The 16,316-nt window shown below is 41.8% G+C and overlaps 1 protein-coding gene across 1 annotated transcript in view; it reads right to left on the reverse strand.

Annotated features, from left to right (window-relative positions):
• Nucleotides 1-16,316, reverse strand: part of LOC124222020 (protein split ends) — a 93,296-nt gene extending 76,980 nt beyond the window's left edge. Inside the window, exon 1 of the mRNA XM_069136214.1 lies at nucleotides 14,818-16,316. Within this exon, the coding sequence (XP_068992315.1) occupies nucleotides 14,818-14,900 (83 nt within the window). The 5' untranslated portion in view covers nucleotides 14,901-16,316. The remainder of the gene's footprint in view (nucleotides 1-14,817) is intronic.

Here is a 16,316-nt window from a genome sequence, read left to right on the forward strand (position 1 = left end):
GTTGCCTGTCAGAGTTGTTTACAACACCGGACTTTCTACTCATTACATGTAATGGTCATAGTTTCCCAGTTTCCCAGTTTCCCTGTTTCATTAGTTTCCTTTTCCCCTTATATTTCTCATGGTAAATATATCTCTGATTAAGCAAATAGATATTTTATATAACGCGAGTATGTTTTAAGCGTTTTTCGATGCATATTTTTCGTACACAAAGTACTCGTTTCTATGACGGTAGAGTGAATCTGTGAATGCGCGTGCGCGGAGTACTGAAAAGACCACTTTCAAGTCCTAGGAGTTAAAAGTGGTCTTTTCTCGATTGCGCGCCTGCGCTGTCGCGACTAATCCGACACTACACGACCCTAACCTCAATTTCGTGCTTCGTGAAAAAACGCGTAACATGCTCTTGTTGTATAAACAATCGTGCGCAACGAGGAGACAAACTCGATGTATTTGCCTCGCGTATTTGCAATATTCGTCTTCGGGCTCACCTACGACTCATATTGCAAACTTACGCCCGGCCCGAAAAGACCGAGTTTGCCTCCTTGTTACGAAATATAGAATTATTATCGTTCGATTGAACTTTTCGACGACGTAGAAGCCAATATCTTATTTCAGTTTTACGACGCAATATCTATTGAAATGCAATTGATACCTGCAAGATATTTACAATTGATTAAAGAAACATTTTACCCACTATGCACCTTACGCAAATCACAGTGCTTGAAGAGAAGAAACTTCTTATTCACAAATAAACCGGAAAACAAATTCGAACTCACTGGTGATGAGAGGAATTAACGACAACAGAGTCAGGGCGGCTAGGTGGTCTAGTGGAGTAAGGCTCCGGTCAAGCATCTCTAGACGCCAGGTTCGATTTCTGGCTCCGTCGTTAATTTTTCGAAATCACCAATTTTTCGAATTTACATTCTTTCGAAAATAATCAATCTTCTTGTCGTAAGCTTGTGAAGCAAAGTTTGAATCGATGATACACGGGAAAAGCACGGACATGCAAATTAACCGAGAAAAACAGGAAGCCAAGTTGTCGACGGTATAAATATCGCGACGTGACGAAGTGCCAAAAGTCTCCGGACCCTCGAGAACTTGTTAACGAGTTTGAAAAGACGCGGTGTACGTTGTTCAACGGCATCAACACCCAACCATGGACGCATCGAAGGGAAGAAGACCGATAGTCGAAATAACGACTATGCGCACTAGATCCGCAAGTTCCGGTCATTCGCTTACAAATATCCATAAATTAAAATACAGCATTTCCCTGACCTTGTGAAAAACGGGCGGAAACGTGAAGTAGAAATGAAGTAATGGTTAAAATGAAATTTACAACCCCCAAGACGAGGTTGCCTTGGCTTCCTGCAGCGTGAAGAAAACAGCACAAAACCAATTGCAGTATCGGCATTCAGCGTCAGAAGCAACGGAACTCGAGGACTCCGTATTGCGTCCGTTAATTGCATTATGCTCGGTGCTCCTTTGTTTGCTGACCTAAGTTTTAAGGCGCGCCTTCCTGTTCCAGGTAGTCCTCAGCCCCCATGCCGGTACTATTGCCTACTTTCCACCGGACGTTTGTCGAGAAACTCCGTTGGCAAAATTATTTGGGGTGTAAAAAAAAGTCAGGATAGAAAAACTGAAAATTTGATGAAAAGTATTTCTAACAGTTTTAATTGGTTCTTGCACTATATAATGTACGTTGATTTTATAATTCAAAACATAAATTTCCTCTAACTATAAAACTGTTGCAGAGTTTTTTTTTTTTACCAAATGGAAATTCGTACAACCCTCGTGAATTAAACGTTGCATTCTTTCGACAAAGTTTACGAAAACAGTATTCTACAATTATGATTACGAGAAGTGAGTAACAAAAACAAGTTTAAAATTAAAGCATTAGTCTCTTGGGCACTATCTTGTGTGAAAAATTATAAACGAGAAAGGCAAAAATGCAAGTAGACAAGACTGACATCAAAGGTAGGCACGAGTAGAGTAGAGTAGAGTAGAGTAGAGTAGAGTAGAGTAGAGTAGAGTAGTGAGGAAAGGAGAGATAGAAGAAAGAAGATATGTATATATGACTAAAATAAAACGCAAAGTAATCCAAAAGTGACAACGACAACGAAAACAACAACAACAACAACAATAATAACAATCATGATGATGATGATGATGATGATGATGATGATGATGATGATGATGATAAACGCGTTAGTCAGTTCTGAAGCATGGTTTGAAATACAGGATGGGAATATAGAATTAACCAAAGGTTGTGGGAAAAGATGCACGCGCGACGCGGTGCAGGAAAGACGGAGACGAAGACGAAGACGAGGGAGGAGGAAGAGGAGGAGGAGGTCGTCCCCTGACGTCGGGATACCCCTGACTCATGAGGCGGCTCGTTTCTCGGGCTCGGAAGACTCCTGGCGGGGTTGCTGAGACGACGAGCAACGGCGAAAAGAGAGAGAGAGAGAGAGAGAGAGAGAGAGAGAGAGAGAGACCGAGATAACGAACAACCGAGCCCCGCGAGACGAGAAAGCTGCACGGCACAAACTCGACTCTCGGTCAATGAATGAAAGAGCGCGCATGTTCCGTACGCAGAATTTCGTCTTCGTCGTCGTCGGGACTTGATATAATTATATACATGTATATATAGCGTGTGTATGTATAACGCGAGCTATTTTCCGGCCTCGCCCAAACCCGGACGAAAATAATTATCTTTAAACTTATTCACTTCTTTTCCAATTGATTATTCATTTTATAATTATTTTTTTTTATTTTTTTTTTTTGCGATAGTTGCGTCAATGGAGAGTGATTAATCACACTTTGTGTGTGTTTGGTCGAGCCTTTTAGTTACTTTATTTTTTTTTTTCGCGAAAATCAGAAAAATCGATTGAGCATGCGTCGTGATTATATGAATTCAAGGTAGAAATTTGTAACGTTCAGGTAAGGAAATCATACTAAAAGAATAGGAGGGAAAAAAAAATACCATTCTAAAAGTTTACGAATAACTTTGAAGGAATTTCGTTTGTTGATAAACGATCATACATAATTCACTTCATAACGATTTGTGCCAGAAATTTCTTCAGACAATTTTAAAGTTGTGAAATTGACAAAGTTTTCCGAAAAAAATACATCGTCATGTTATAACATAACAAAGATAGACCTTGTCAGAAAAATAATTTCATTTGATTTTGCAGGTGTCGAAATATCAATTAATATACTTCAACTCGTAAGTAAATAATGGATATTCCATTAGACAGCAACGAAAATCGTTATATTACAGAACGCGGCGGTATCCCGAGGGACGTAAAATTATAACTTGAAACGGTGAGTTAGATTCCCGATCCCGATACGCCTGTCGTAAAACTGATAAATTAATTCCGGAAGATGCAGCTCCTGGAAGGAGAATACGAAACGATTCGGTCGTACGTCTTTTGCCCGTCTTCTGGAGCGCGAAAATATCCGGCACGAACAATTCTACCACTACACTAGTTCGTGGCGTTAATATTAGAGACGCAATTAGGTATCCTGGACCCCCCCTCCTTCTCCTTCCTCTCGAGAAGACTATTACGGCTAATTCAACATGATCAAACATTTACAATAAGGTAAAAAGGGAGTGAAGGAGAGGGTGGGTAGTTGAACTAGCGTTAAACTAACTGGCACAGCTCACTCACACTTGCATAGAAATAGCACAATTTTATCCTTGTTAGTATGCAGGTGGTAGGCTTGGATGGACTATGATGGTTTAACGGGAATGAAAATTTGATAGGGGATAATATAATAATTGATGAAGAAATGCAGGCTGAGGGTTACGTTGTTGTTCCAGATCGGCATGTACGAACTTCGAGTTCTCCTTTCCTTTTACTCGGCCCGCTGTTCGGACGCGAGGCTCTCGCGAGTTCAGAGATGGAAATGAACTCTAAGTGTGTCGGGGACGGCGGTTGCAAATAAGTAAAAATAGGCGCGGGGGTCAAGAATCGGGTCTAATCCGGCTGTGCAGTGGAATGATTAAGGAGAATGACGGATTGGTGGCACATAAATGCGTGGTCAGAATGTGGCCACGATACATGTATAAATAAATAAATAAAAGAAACGTATATCGTGCACTCAGAGCGATGCGATAATATCCGTTCAACAAGGAAAAACAAATTGCACCGATGCGGCGAGTTGTAACGATAAAAGTAATAGGGAAATTGTGATTCGCGATGTACGTGCTGAGCTATATTTTAACTATATTCATTCGTTTATTCGTTACTTTTTTCGCGGGGTTTCACCGTCTGCATCAAGAATTGGCAACTGTGCGATGTGTTGAGTAGAAGAGGAAATGACTGCTACTTCATACGAATGAAGAAAGGAAGTAGAAATAGTATTAACGAGTAATCTATCGATTTCGTTTTATGTCGTAGATTCCAAAAAACGACGTCTAATTAATCCATGTTTTTATGTATTTGTGTTAATCCCGGATTTTCCCGAGCGTATTTCGTTCTTTGTTTTTCTTATTCTCTTTTTTTTTTTTTTTTTTTGTTTAAACCTTATTTCAATGTTGGATTACCTGGTGACTTACGTATACTAAAGCGGATCTGCCCATTTGGGTGGCTAAATTGCATTAGCATAAATGGGGAACAAGATTTCGCATGGCGCAAGATACGAAGCATGGCTATGACAATGAGCAGCAGCAGCAGCTGGGAGATTTTCTCTCTCATTGTCAGTATACGTTATTCTACATAATACACAATGGATGAATAGCGCACCCAGTCATTTCTTGTAAAGAATCGAATTGCATAAAAGGTGTTTTTTTTTTTTCAACGCTCTGAAGAATTCTGTTTTTCATTCACTTTCTTGTCTTCTTCGCGAACATTCCAATAAACTGCACGATATCATTCGAAATTAATAACAAAGATAATTTTTATTTTTCCTATTAATTTCATCAGTTGCGAGACGATTATGACGAGATAAATTGTTTTTTTTCCCCCAGCAACTGTACTATCAACATTATTATTGTTACATTTTACACCCAGAGACAAGAGTTTCCAACGTTAAAGTAAGTTGTTACAGAAAAATATAGTCGTATGAACGTCTAGGGTACGTTAATGCCGCAGCATGCGATGTGGGAAAGAAACTGCGTTGTTCGAAACCACCGAGCGAAGAGAAGAAAAGAAGAGAAGAAGAGAAGCGTAGTCAAGTGGTTACAAGGGGAGAGAAGACAAAGTCTCTCTTTCCGTTCTTTGTCCTCGAATCCAGTTTTAAGATATAATGACAAGCGTGTCGTATTCGGCACTTCCTCCGCGCAAGAGTAGGACGCGAGTCCCTGGACCTGCTACTGTTCTTTGCGCCAGAGAGGCTTCTTCTTCGTCACGTCTCAGTCTCAGTCTCCTCCCATCCATCCACCTTACGTTGATGAATTTGGTTCGGTTTTGCCCTGGTAATACGTTTTTAGAAAGGGACGTAGCTTCGGCCTCTGGTTCTCGGCTCGGTTGTTCTGTAGTCTCTGTTCTCTGTTCTGCTGCTGCAGCCGGTGAAAGTCAGCCTACGACACTACTCAATTCTCCGAACGACCGCACACGTACACAGAGTCAGAACTGGCCTGCAGTCGCAAACGACACACGACAGAGAGAAAGAGAGAGACACACGAGCAGATATATTCTCCCATGTGCAATCGGCTCTGTCCCTCTCCTCGGCCGTACGCACTCCAGCGACCCTTTTCTCTTTATCTTTTCCACGCCGCATGCACAGCATACACGTTGTGTAGACGTACACACACGTGTCTGTATGAATACTGTGCATGCTTGCGCCGCGCAGTTATTATATGAGCTCGTATATTCTTGCTTAATGGTGAATTGCGCGCATGTAAATTGCTGCAGAAATGTATAGCTTTGATGAACTTGAACGAATCCGCAGGAAATCGCCTCAACTTTCGATAGAAAACAAACAAAATTTCATTGCCAGTCTTAAAGGGGCTTATTAAATGAAAATTTATTGGAGTATTTTTGTTCAAAATTGCGTATAGAATGTAACTGTTAAGCCCATTTTTGCGTTTGAAATACGTGGACACTTCAATAACATCGAAATCGACCAGGGTACCCCCTTAAAGAAGTTGTCATAGAGATCGATTATTTCAATTCGGTATTTAGTCTTAATGTTTACGTTATGCGTGAATAATTGTTGTTGATAGTGTAAATAAACATTCTCCGACCATCGAATTTTTACCTCTTATTCAAAATGCAATAAAAGAAAAATCAGACCAACGATCCAACAACGAGTCATATTGTCGAAATCTTTTGTCGTCTCTTCATCTCTTCATAATAATCGCATGCTCGATTGTACGCAATTGATTGGTTTCAGAAAGCTTGAACTCCGATTCTACACAGTGCCGTTGAACACGGTACGAAAATTGTGAAAACTTTCATGCGTTGTCATTTATAGCCGCTTACGCGGTGATAATTATTCGAGGAATGACATTAGCGACGATATTGTGAGAATTGAAAAGTGCTACAACGAATTCCTGGACGAACGTAAGCCAAGAGAAAATTCACACCTGTAATTTACGGTATAAAGTATACAAGTATACACTTATATGTACATTTAGGCGGTCAACATTTTTTTTTGTCATTTCGCGAACAAAAAATGATTACTCATAACCGCACGACAGCGGTAAAATAAATATAATCCGAATGGTTAATGTCTTTTTTCGGTCTGATTCTACAGCCTTTGACGTTGTTCCGGATAAAAACCTGTAGCAGCACTAAGAACGGCGGACATCAAGACTAATTGTAAGGTGTACAAATCAAGGCTGCACAATTGTTGAAAATAAAGAAAAACAGAACTCGATGCGTAACGTAATGTATTATAAACACACACATGTATACGTACAAGACGCAAATACACTGCAATTAGAAAAAGAATTTTATCTTTATACGGAGGACAAAATCTACACGATATCTTTATATAACGTAACATATCGGGTGATTATAAGAATCAGCGTTATAATCTAACTCGCGGTGCCAATGAAAACACGAAAGCTGGCAAAAAAAAACCTGCATAGTGGTTATCTTTCGAAACGATTGCACCATTGTGAAAAGGAATTGGTTACTAAAACAAATACATATAATACACAAATACGAATAAATGGGGTCCATTTTTTTAGAAATTATTATTCCAATTCCAACACTTTCGAACCAGTGTTAATTCCGAACATTCGAACAGCGCGAATAACGTTTATTAGCAAACATTATATTCGGTTATACACGCACGTACGGGGGACGATTGCATCGAATTGCCTACGCGGTACAGCAATTATTTATAATTACAAATAATACTATACGAAGTTCTGAGCTGTAGCGGATGGATGGATGGATGGAGGTACAAGTAGGCAGCAGGGCACATTATCCAAGGCTGGGTGTCCAGGTAGTGTAATATGCGCCTCGAACCAGGGTTTCAAGTTTGAAAGTTCTTTTTCCTCGTCGTTCGGTGTATCATATAGTGTTATACACGGTACATTTATATGTGTGTGCGTGTTTATACAGAAACGGGGGCGCGACAACGCCCAGATAAATATATCGCATGTTATAGACGGAGAGGCATCGATAGCGTGCGAAGAATTCAAGGTGGAGTTGCGCATATGTGACTTGACAGGGAAAAAATAATCAATAAAAAAATGTATTTACACAAGGTTTCAGAAATGGATTACACACACACACACACGAATCGTTAATACACCCGCGATAGCGTAAAAAATTCGAATGACTAGGTACGTGGAGGAAGAAAAATCTCAGCAGTCATTAGAATGAAACTTCCGAGTCCAGTTTTTATCGCGATGCTCTATCGCTACTGTGTCCTCGCTGCTACGCCCGTGACTATTGCAGTTTACAAAACAGGCGGCCGATTACACGAAGTGACGTTACACGCCTGCCGGCAAGGCCGAACTGCAGATAACGACGACTAGTAAACATTTATTTCAGTAGTGCACGGCCACGAGAAGAGACAGAGAAATAGAAAGAAAGAGAAAAAGAGAGAATGCTAGAATCGGGAATCGACGATATAACGTGACGAAGTTTTTTCGTTCTTTAAATAATTCTACATCGCACTCGTGCAAGGCAATAAATTTCTTGCTCGAGACGCAGATCGGCCGGGATCTTTCGGATTCGAATGCCGTCATGCCGAATGCTCGAATTAGGTCGAGATATATGTACACGTATAACGCGAGATCAGCGGCACGCCGCCGCGACTCGATCTCTCGATGATGTCAAAGCTCAACGGCAATCGGGCGTCTATCTCACAATCAGCAGCCGCCTCGCGATGTCTCTCATACGCGCAGACAAACAACAATACCATGCCTCGGATACTCGTATATTTACCTTTGCATGCAACGTATGTAATGATAGGCAACGCACACGTATAACGTACGAGCGTGGGTGGATATATTACACACGGTCTAATGATAAATAAGATCAAATGTTCCCTCGCTACCTGTTACATACAATATATGTAGACCAAGATCGCGATAACGAGACGTTACACATACAGATACATACAAAATGTATTGTTCTCTTTTAGTCTTCTTCCTCGTCGAATGAACAACGTCGATGCTTCCGTATCTTGTATTGGGTAGCACAATGCTATATATACGTACATGGCACTGGATGTATTTGCATACGTTCGATAAACTTACTTTACTTGCGATTAGGTCATCGAGGGGCTTCGGGATTATTAATAGAATCTATACACATGTATCCCACGATCCACGGAGCTGGTGAATGGTATCCAGGATCTGGTTTCACGAGGGTGGTTACACGCTTACGCAAAATCTCGGAGCGCCCGCTAACTTGTGGTGAGATGAAAACAATAAATACTATCCGGCGCGTAGGTCAAAAATCAGCTGACGTCGTCAGATCGAACCACGATTCCAAAATTTGAATCAAAACTTGGTGCGGTGTTGCGATTGTGAATAAATTCATTTCCTCATTTATTTTCATTATTAAAGATCAAGATTTCCCATAAATCGTCGAATAGTTTATAAATTTTTTTTCCAGGTTTTCTTCTAATAACTACCAAATTCTTTGATCGTATATCTTTTATGCCAGAACATATATCCTCGAAATTATTCACGAGTAGTTATATACATACCAATACCCCTAAAGTTTCAGCTGAACTTTGCGAGAGGAAATACTCACTTCAATTGTGATTTCGGACACCGACCTAAGCCTTGTTGCTTTTCGTATCCGTAAGAAATTTTCTACTTAATTTTTCACCTTTTTCCCCCCCCCCGCATATTTCCACTCGGAGTAAGGAACGACTCTAGTCTACAGGCAATATTCCTAACCGAGGGTCGACTCGACCTTGACGCGTTCGTCGTCATCATTCGAGTCGGAGAGCTTCGAGTTCGAGTTCGAGTTCGAGTTCGAGTTCGAGTTCGAGTTCGAGGGAGAGAGAGAGAGAGAAAAGGGAAGCGAAAACCACTCCAGCGCCACCCCGGCGTCTGTCTGTCCCTCGGATGTCGTGGCAGGGTTGGTAATAGACATTAGGGTGTGCAGAAGCGACATGACACTCAGGATCCATCCACGTACGTGTACGTATGTCTTCTTTTCCCACGGGTGAATATCGGCCGCAGTTATAATAGAAGGACTAAACTTAACGCCGATGACTTCCGGCGAGTCGTCGACTCGTTTCGTCTGCGGCTGTGTATCCTCTCCTTCCATTTGACGGAGATTTCTAGAGTTTGGTTTCGAGTTTCTCCGACGTGCCAACCAACGACGGACAAACCGACAGAATGCACACACTCGCCGCAACCAAACATCACCCATCATCAGTGTACCTTAATTTCGCCTTAGCTCTGCTGCTGCTCTCGGATCTACGTAACGTATATAGACGATATAGTCTAGGGTCTAGCGGATAGGCTCGTACAGTCAGCGTGGTTTTTGCCGCAAACTTTCACTTTTCAAACTTTCCCACTTTTCCGACATTTTCCCAGCCGACAAGGACAAAAAGTTTCTTGCTGAACTTAATTTTATACTTTAGGCAACAAGACCGGCTACTACTGCGGGAATAATTAGACTTGAATAATACCAAAATTCAACGAAGAAAGAACATGAAAATTTTTCATCAAACCAATTTGCATAAGTTCATTATCAAACAAAAACAATTCCAATCATCGAGTAGTGTTATATTGTCGTAATAGAGTTTAGTAAATTAACTAAATAAAGCTGCACGTCACGTAAACAAGACACACATTTCGAACTATTACCGAATAAATGATCCTTTCTTTACTTTTTATTCGAAAATATTTCAGTATTCCTGTACAGTATCACGTGGATTCAGTCGATGTATTTAAACAGGAGCCTACATATGTTTATTCAATACATACTCGTCGTTTCAAAACGATCGGAATTCCTAACAGCTATCAATTCCCCTATACGTTTCCGAAACCTTCAAGTATATTATACAAACAATCCTAAAACCCGAAATGTTTCAAGAAAAAAACATTAAAAAAAAAAAAAAAAAACTAACCAAACAGTTGTAATAACCATATAGATATTGCCAAGTCTGCCTCTGCGAAAATGCGAGAAGGAAAGGAATAAAAATAGAATTATAAAAAAATTAAAACACAGTATAAACACCGAGTTACACATTATACAGAAACATCCCATCATATTCACGGATGTTACTATATATATACACACGTTCTAGGTTGGGACACATGTACACACACACACACACACACACACACACACACACACACACACACACACACACACACACACACACACACACATCTATCTACTCACATCGAAATGCGCGGGGAAATAGTATCGACGTGAGATTCGTGCGTAGGGATACATCATACATATGTATATATCTGTTACAAACGCAAAAACGCACACACACACATATATATATAAATGTTTGTATATATAGAATAGTAAACGCGTATGCGGGTTGTGAAGAGTCGCGTATGTACCGTATTATATAGACACGTGTATATGCACAGATCCGCGTACAGGGAACCGAACGTAGGTTTAGCCAAGGGTAGAGGAGCGGCGTTAGTGGGGTGAGGTGGGTGGAAGAGGGTGGAGGAGTCGCTGCGCGATCAATATACCAAAATACGCCGGCAAGCCACCGCCACGGCAGAAGGCAGCGCGGAGCTCAAGTTAAGAGAAGAGAGAGAGACAGAAAGAGGGAGAGAGAGAGAGAGAGATCGGATGGGTGGCGGAGGATAAGGATAAGGATAAGGATAAGGCAAGGTGGATTGCAGCGAGCTGCACGAGGCGCCAGCGACAGCGATATCATCCCCGTATCCTTCCCTCCGAGTCTTTCTAGGTCTTTTCTTATACTTCGGGAACGTTTCCCGGTCATTTCTTCCTCGTTTACTCCCCGGAATTGGTAAATAAAGGATGTAAAAAGAGGAGATCGAGAAGAGAGAAAAAACAGGAAGAGATACGACGCCGATTAACGTCTGAACGGCCGCAATGAAAACCGGGGGAAAAATTGCATATGTATATATTCTTCTACAAGGTGGACGTACGATTACAACCTACTTTTACCGTTTCGACACAACACGTATAGAAAATATAATCGCATGTAGAGATAATATGAGATTTTTATCTGTAAAACCCGTATTTTTTACACGTATATTACAAAGATTAAATACCATTCGCAATTTTACCGAGAATTTATTTCTCTGTTTATTCACTACTTTTTTTTTAATGGTTCTGCAGTTTTTATCTAACGTTAGTTATTTTCAACGATTCGCTTACGTTTACAAATTTAATATAAAACAAGTAGAACAGTTTCTACGATTCCACGTGAAAGATCCTTCCAATACTCTGTTGATCGAGTCAACCCGTTTACATAGGTCAATTTTAATTTTGCACAAATTTCTGGAAATTTTACTAATCGACGTTTCACTAAAATTCTGTACAAATTCGTACATTAGATAAAATGTGCACGCGAATAATCATTCAATTTTTAACAGTCTGACAGTGTAGAATAAAATTGTATAGAGGAAAATATCGTCGGTCAGTGTATTAAACTCGGTATTAATAAGAGTTAGAGGGATTGGAAAAAACCGTACTTTTGAAGTTGTTTCAAAATATTTGCTAATCAATACTTCTGAAAACGAAGACCGATAGACTGATCGTTATAAAGCGAACTTTGAATAAACACGAAGCGTCTAAACAAACGCCGGAGGGAAGTCTAATTGAATGAATTCTGACGACCCGTTGGAAACGTGAAACCTGATTAAAAGTGGTTGATGCAATTTTGAAAGCGCTCTATAGACACAAATCCGTCTCACTGACGACACCGCGACGCAAATCGAGACTCCAGTAGAGAAACCTTGCCTCCACGAAAAAGTTACGCATGCAAACTAGAGAGCACGGATATTATTTAGGAATAACAGTTGCTATGCGGGAGCGAATGGCAATACCGTTGGTTAGAAATAATATAGTATATATAAATGCTACATGTACAATATGCGTATGTATGTAGAATTGTGACGGTGAATTGTAGAATAGGACTAGTCGGTATGTAAGAATGTAAGCGGCAGGTGCCGAGCGGTGACATTTTCCATTCAAATCGGGATAATGTGCCGTTTATCTTTTCGCGATAAGTAGAAACGATAAATTCACACCAGCTGACGACGTGTGTTAACGAAAGAAACGCGTTGCAACACGTGATTGCAGAAGTAGAGGCTTCTTCCTCGTCTTCCTTGAGAGACTTGTTACCGATGTTCCCACGGCTTTCTCAGTCAGCTGAGAGTTGTTGTTATATATATATTATGTATATATATTCTTACACGTTGCGTACATGCCGCCACGGCGATTCAATTCACCGCGCCTCGTGGCTTCGTAATTACATTTCTAATCAAGAGCCGAGGTGGATAGAAACGTACGCGAGGTTGAGACAACGCGTCGCTCAGCAGGGTGTTGCAGGGAAAAAATCATGACTTTTCTTCGGACGATATTTCCGTGCAGGATACTTGTTGCGAATATAGATATAGATGGAATAAAGATTACACACAAGACGATGCTTGTCAGTTAAAACATGATTATCTTCAACAAGAATGAAAAATTATTTGAAACCTAATCGACACTGGTTGAAGAGCACCCGATGCAGAGACGATATTTGGGTATATTTGGATCCGTCGTTGACGAATAGGTTATATTCAAAATTATTGTCAAAACGTCCCGTTTACCCCGACTGTATACACGTACGAAGCATGATATCGAGAACCGTGTGTACAAGAGACATACGTGAGTAGTTTCGATGTTACGAGTTTATTTATTTCGGTACCAGGGGTCACGGCTGCGTCGGGACGGGCGGCCATTTTGTCATCGCCGTGTCCGTTCGTCGTACGTATTGAAAAGAGACAAACATGAACCCAAGGTACGCATTGTCGGCCAATTAATATTCCAGGTTGTCGTCGTTGTCAACACCGTATGAATCGAAAAAGAACGACGTCGCGCAGCGTTACGCTTATGCTGCTGGCAACGGACCGGCCAAACGGCACGATGAGCATCTATCGGCATAGAACTTGCGAGCAAGCGTTGGCAGATCACCGGATACCCACAAATATGAGAATATTTATCGCGGGAACGAGTGTCTCGCGTCCTCTTACACAGGCGAATACGACTCGTTTGGAAAACTTGGACGGTTTCTCTCGCCTTCCCGGTGCAATTTATTTAAAGGATTGTCCCGAGCCACGGAGAGAGCAAATGGGCGAGTGGTCGCAGAGGAGTAGGTAATTTCGGTTCACGATTCTGAGATTAATCAAGGGGGAAGATGAGCCTCCCAGGCTCAAAGATCGCCCATTGAAAGGATACCGAACGTCCGACTCGGAAATAATGGCTTAGCGAGAGAGAGAGAGAGAGAAAGAGAGCGAGAGAGAGCGAGAGACCTATCTTGAATTTAATTAAACTGGACTTAAGCTTGGCATCTGCCCTCGGAGCGTCGTCCCGAGGCGGCGCCTGCTGTCTCGACTCGCTCGTGGAATTATATTTCCTAACGGGCGTACTCTGGGTCAACGCGGAGAGGACGCTTCTTTGAAATCTCTCTTCTCCTTTTTGTTCCCTCCGTTTCTTTTTTCCTTCTCCTTCTGGGTCGTGTACCTGCTCGGTATTTCGACAGAGAGAAAGAGAGAGAGAAAGAGAGGTATACAGAGTCGAATATCAGTCGGCGCCCCGGGATCCTCGGTTTGATAGCCACTGGGCAACAATAACGCCGAGCTGCCGCGAGAGATCAAAATGGCTGTCCTACGCTATTATTACATAGGGGAAAAAAACAAATGATGGCGTACTCACGGTTCGTGGCGTCCAAGGCCCTGTGTGCAGGGTACCACCTCGGGTAACTACGCCCTGAGGCAAAAACATTACGGTCGCGTACCTCGGGACTACCTACCTAACTAGCTAGCTACCTACCCATTCTCCTCTACCTACCTACGGACCATTTGAAACTGGATCTGAAAGGCCGCGTGGCAAGGGATGCAAAGGGAAGGGAAGGGTAGGGTAGGGTAGGGTAGGGTAGCCATCGATTCGGGCTCGAAAGACAGGAAAATAACGCCCGAGTAGCCTTTGACGACGCGTGCATGGAAAACGAGTTTGGGCATATCAGAGCGATGAGAAAGTACAAACGCATGTCGCAAAGCTGGCACGGCACGCCTCCAGGGATGAGTTTGCTTCGTAGGACGACGCGTCCGCCGGCGAAACAACAAGGCTTATTGTTAGTCGAACGCCGGTTGAGAACATCGCGAGCGTGCGGTGTTATACGTATGTAGGTAGCTGATTACAGTGCGTACGGGTGAAATGTAGATAGTTTTGAATGAGAACCACTCACCGTTTGAAGTGCTCCCTTATGCGATCCTCTCGGATGTTTTCCGGCAGATTTCCAACCCACAGGTGTCGTGTCTCTCTAACCATTTTGCTCCGAACTCTTCATTTGGGATCGGATGTTGTGGTATCGTTTGGCGACACTGTACAACGACACACAACTCTCGCCCGATCTCGCGCACTCTGCACCAACAAGGAACTAGTATCGGAGGCCAGCGTAACAAAACCAGCCAGCCAGCCAGCCACAGCCAAACTATCGGCGATATCTAGATCTAGCGGCTATTCGCTTCTCTTATATCCACTGAGAACAAAACAAGTGATACCAAAAACTATTTCTTCAGTAACACTTATCCTCTCCTTCTATTTACGTTGCGACATTACCGCCGTAAACGCACAATAAACCAACAACAACATTAACATGAACAACCGGTATTGCGGGAGGACGAACGAGTAGCGGATCAACGATCATCACACAACGCGCGGTCACTAGTCACTCTGGATGCTCATGGCAAGGAGATGCTTACGGCCCCACGCACAACGACGAGGGTTGTAGCAACAACGCTGAGGGATCAGATGCTCGTGATAAAACCGCGACGGGTCTGAGGAGGAGACACCACTAGCATAGGCTGTTGCTAGACACCACATCGTACACACTATCTATCTACCCGCTAATCACACATCACACCACCCACTACTACCACACTTATCCATTCTCCGACGATTATTATTTATTTCACTCGCGATTTATACTTCTTTCCGTTACACATAGGGTGTACCACACGGTTGTTAATTATACATTTATGCGATTATTATCGTTATTTAGATTATTATTATTATTATCATTGTTATACTTTCGGCACTGAGTTTAAAATCGACGACCGACGCGGCGATCCCTACGCAGGTATAACTTCTATACCGTCATCTCAGTTATTTTCTTTTTTTCACCTACGTACATACGGTGTTATATTTATACCGATATCATTGATTATTAATTATTATTAGTATTAATGTTATTGTTATTATTATTATTATATACCTTACATTTAACCTTTCAAGTGATTGATTTCGATCGATTACACACTAGGCTGTAATGCTTTAACTCATGACGGCGGTTACAGAAGTTCACACCTCACACTGACCGTAGAGATACTATATATGCATATGCGTATATATGTAAATATATATATACATATATATATATATATTGGTATATACTATTTATTATTACACTGTTGTCGATTGTTAAACAAGTTGGCTAAGAGTTGGATGGAGAGGAGGGGGGGGGGGGTTGCGGAGATGGGGTTGGGGGAGGATAGGTGATCGTTTTGTACTCGTGCGGTAATGCAGCGACAACGTGATAAAACGATCTCGATCTATCTATGTTTATAAGTTTATAATTAGGGGTATGCGGTTTATTACTTGTGTGTATGTGATACGTACGATTTGTTCACTTGGGCATGTACATGGACGGAGCCGACTTTGCTCCTTCGCACTGCACTACACTAC

The sequence above is a fragment of the Neodiprion pinetum genome, chromosome 1 (assembly GCF_021155775.2).
Source record: "Neodiprion pinetum isolate iyNeoPine1 chromosome 1, iyNeoPine1.2, whole genome shotgun sequence".
Lineage (NCBI taxonomy): Eukaryota > Metazoa > Arthropoda > Insecta > Hymenoptera > Diprionidae > Neodiprion > Neodiprion pinetum.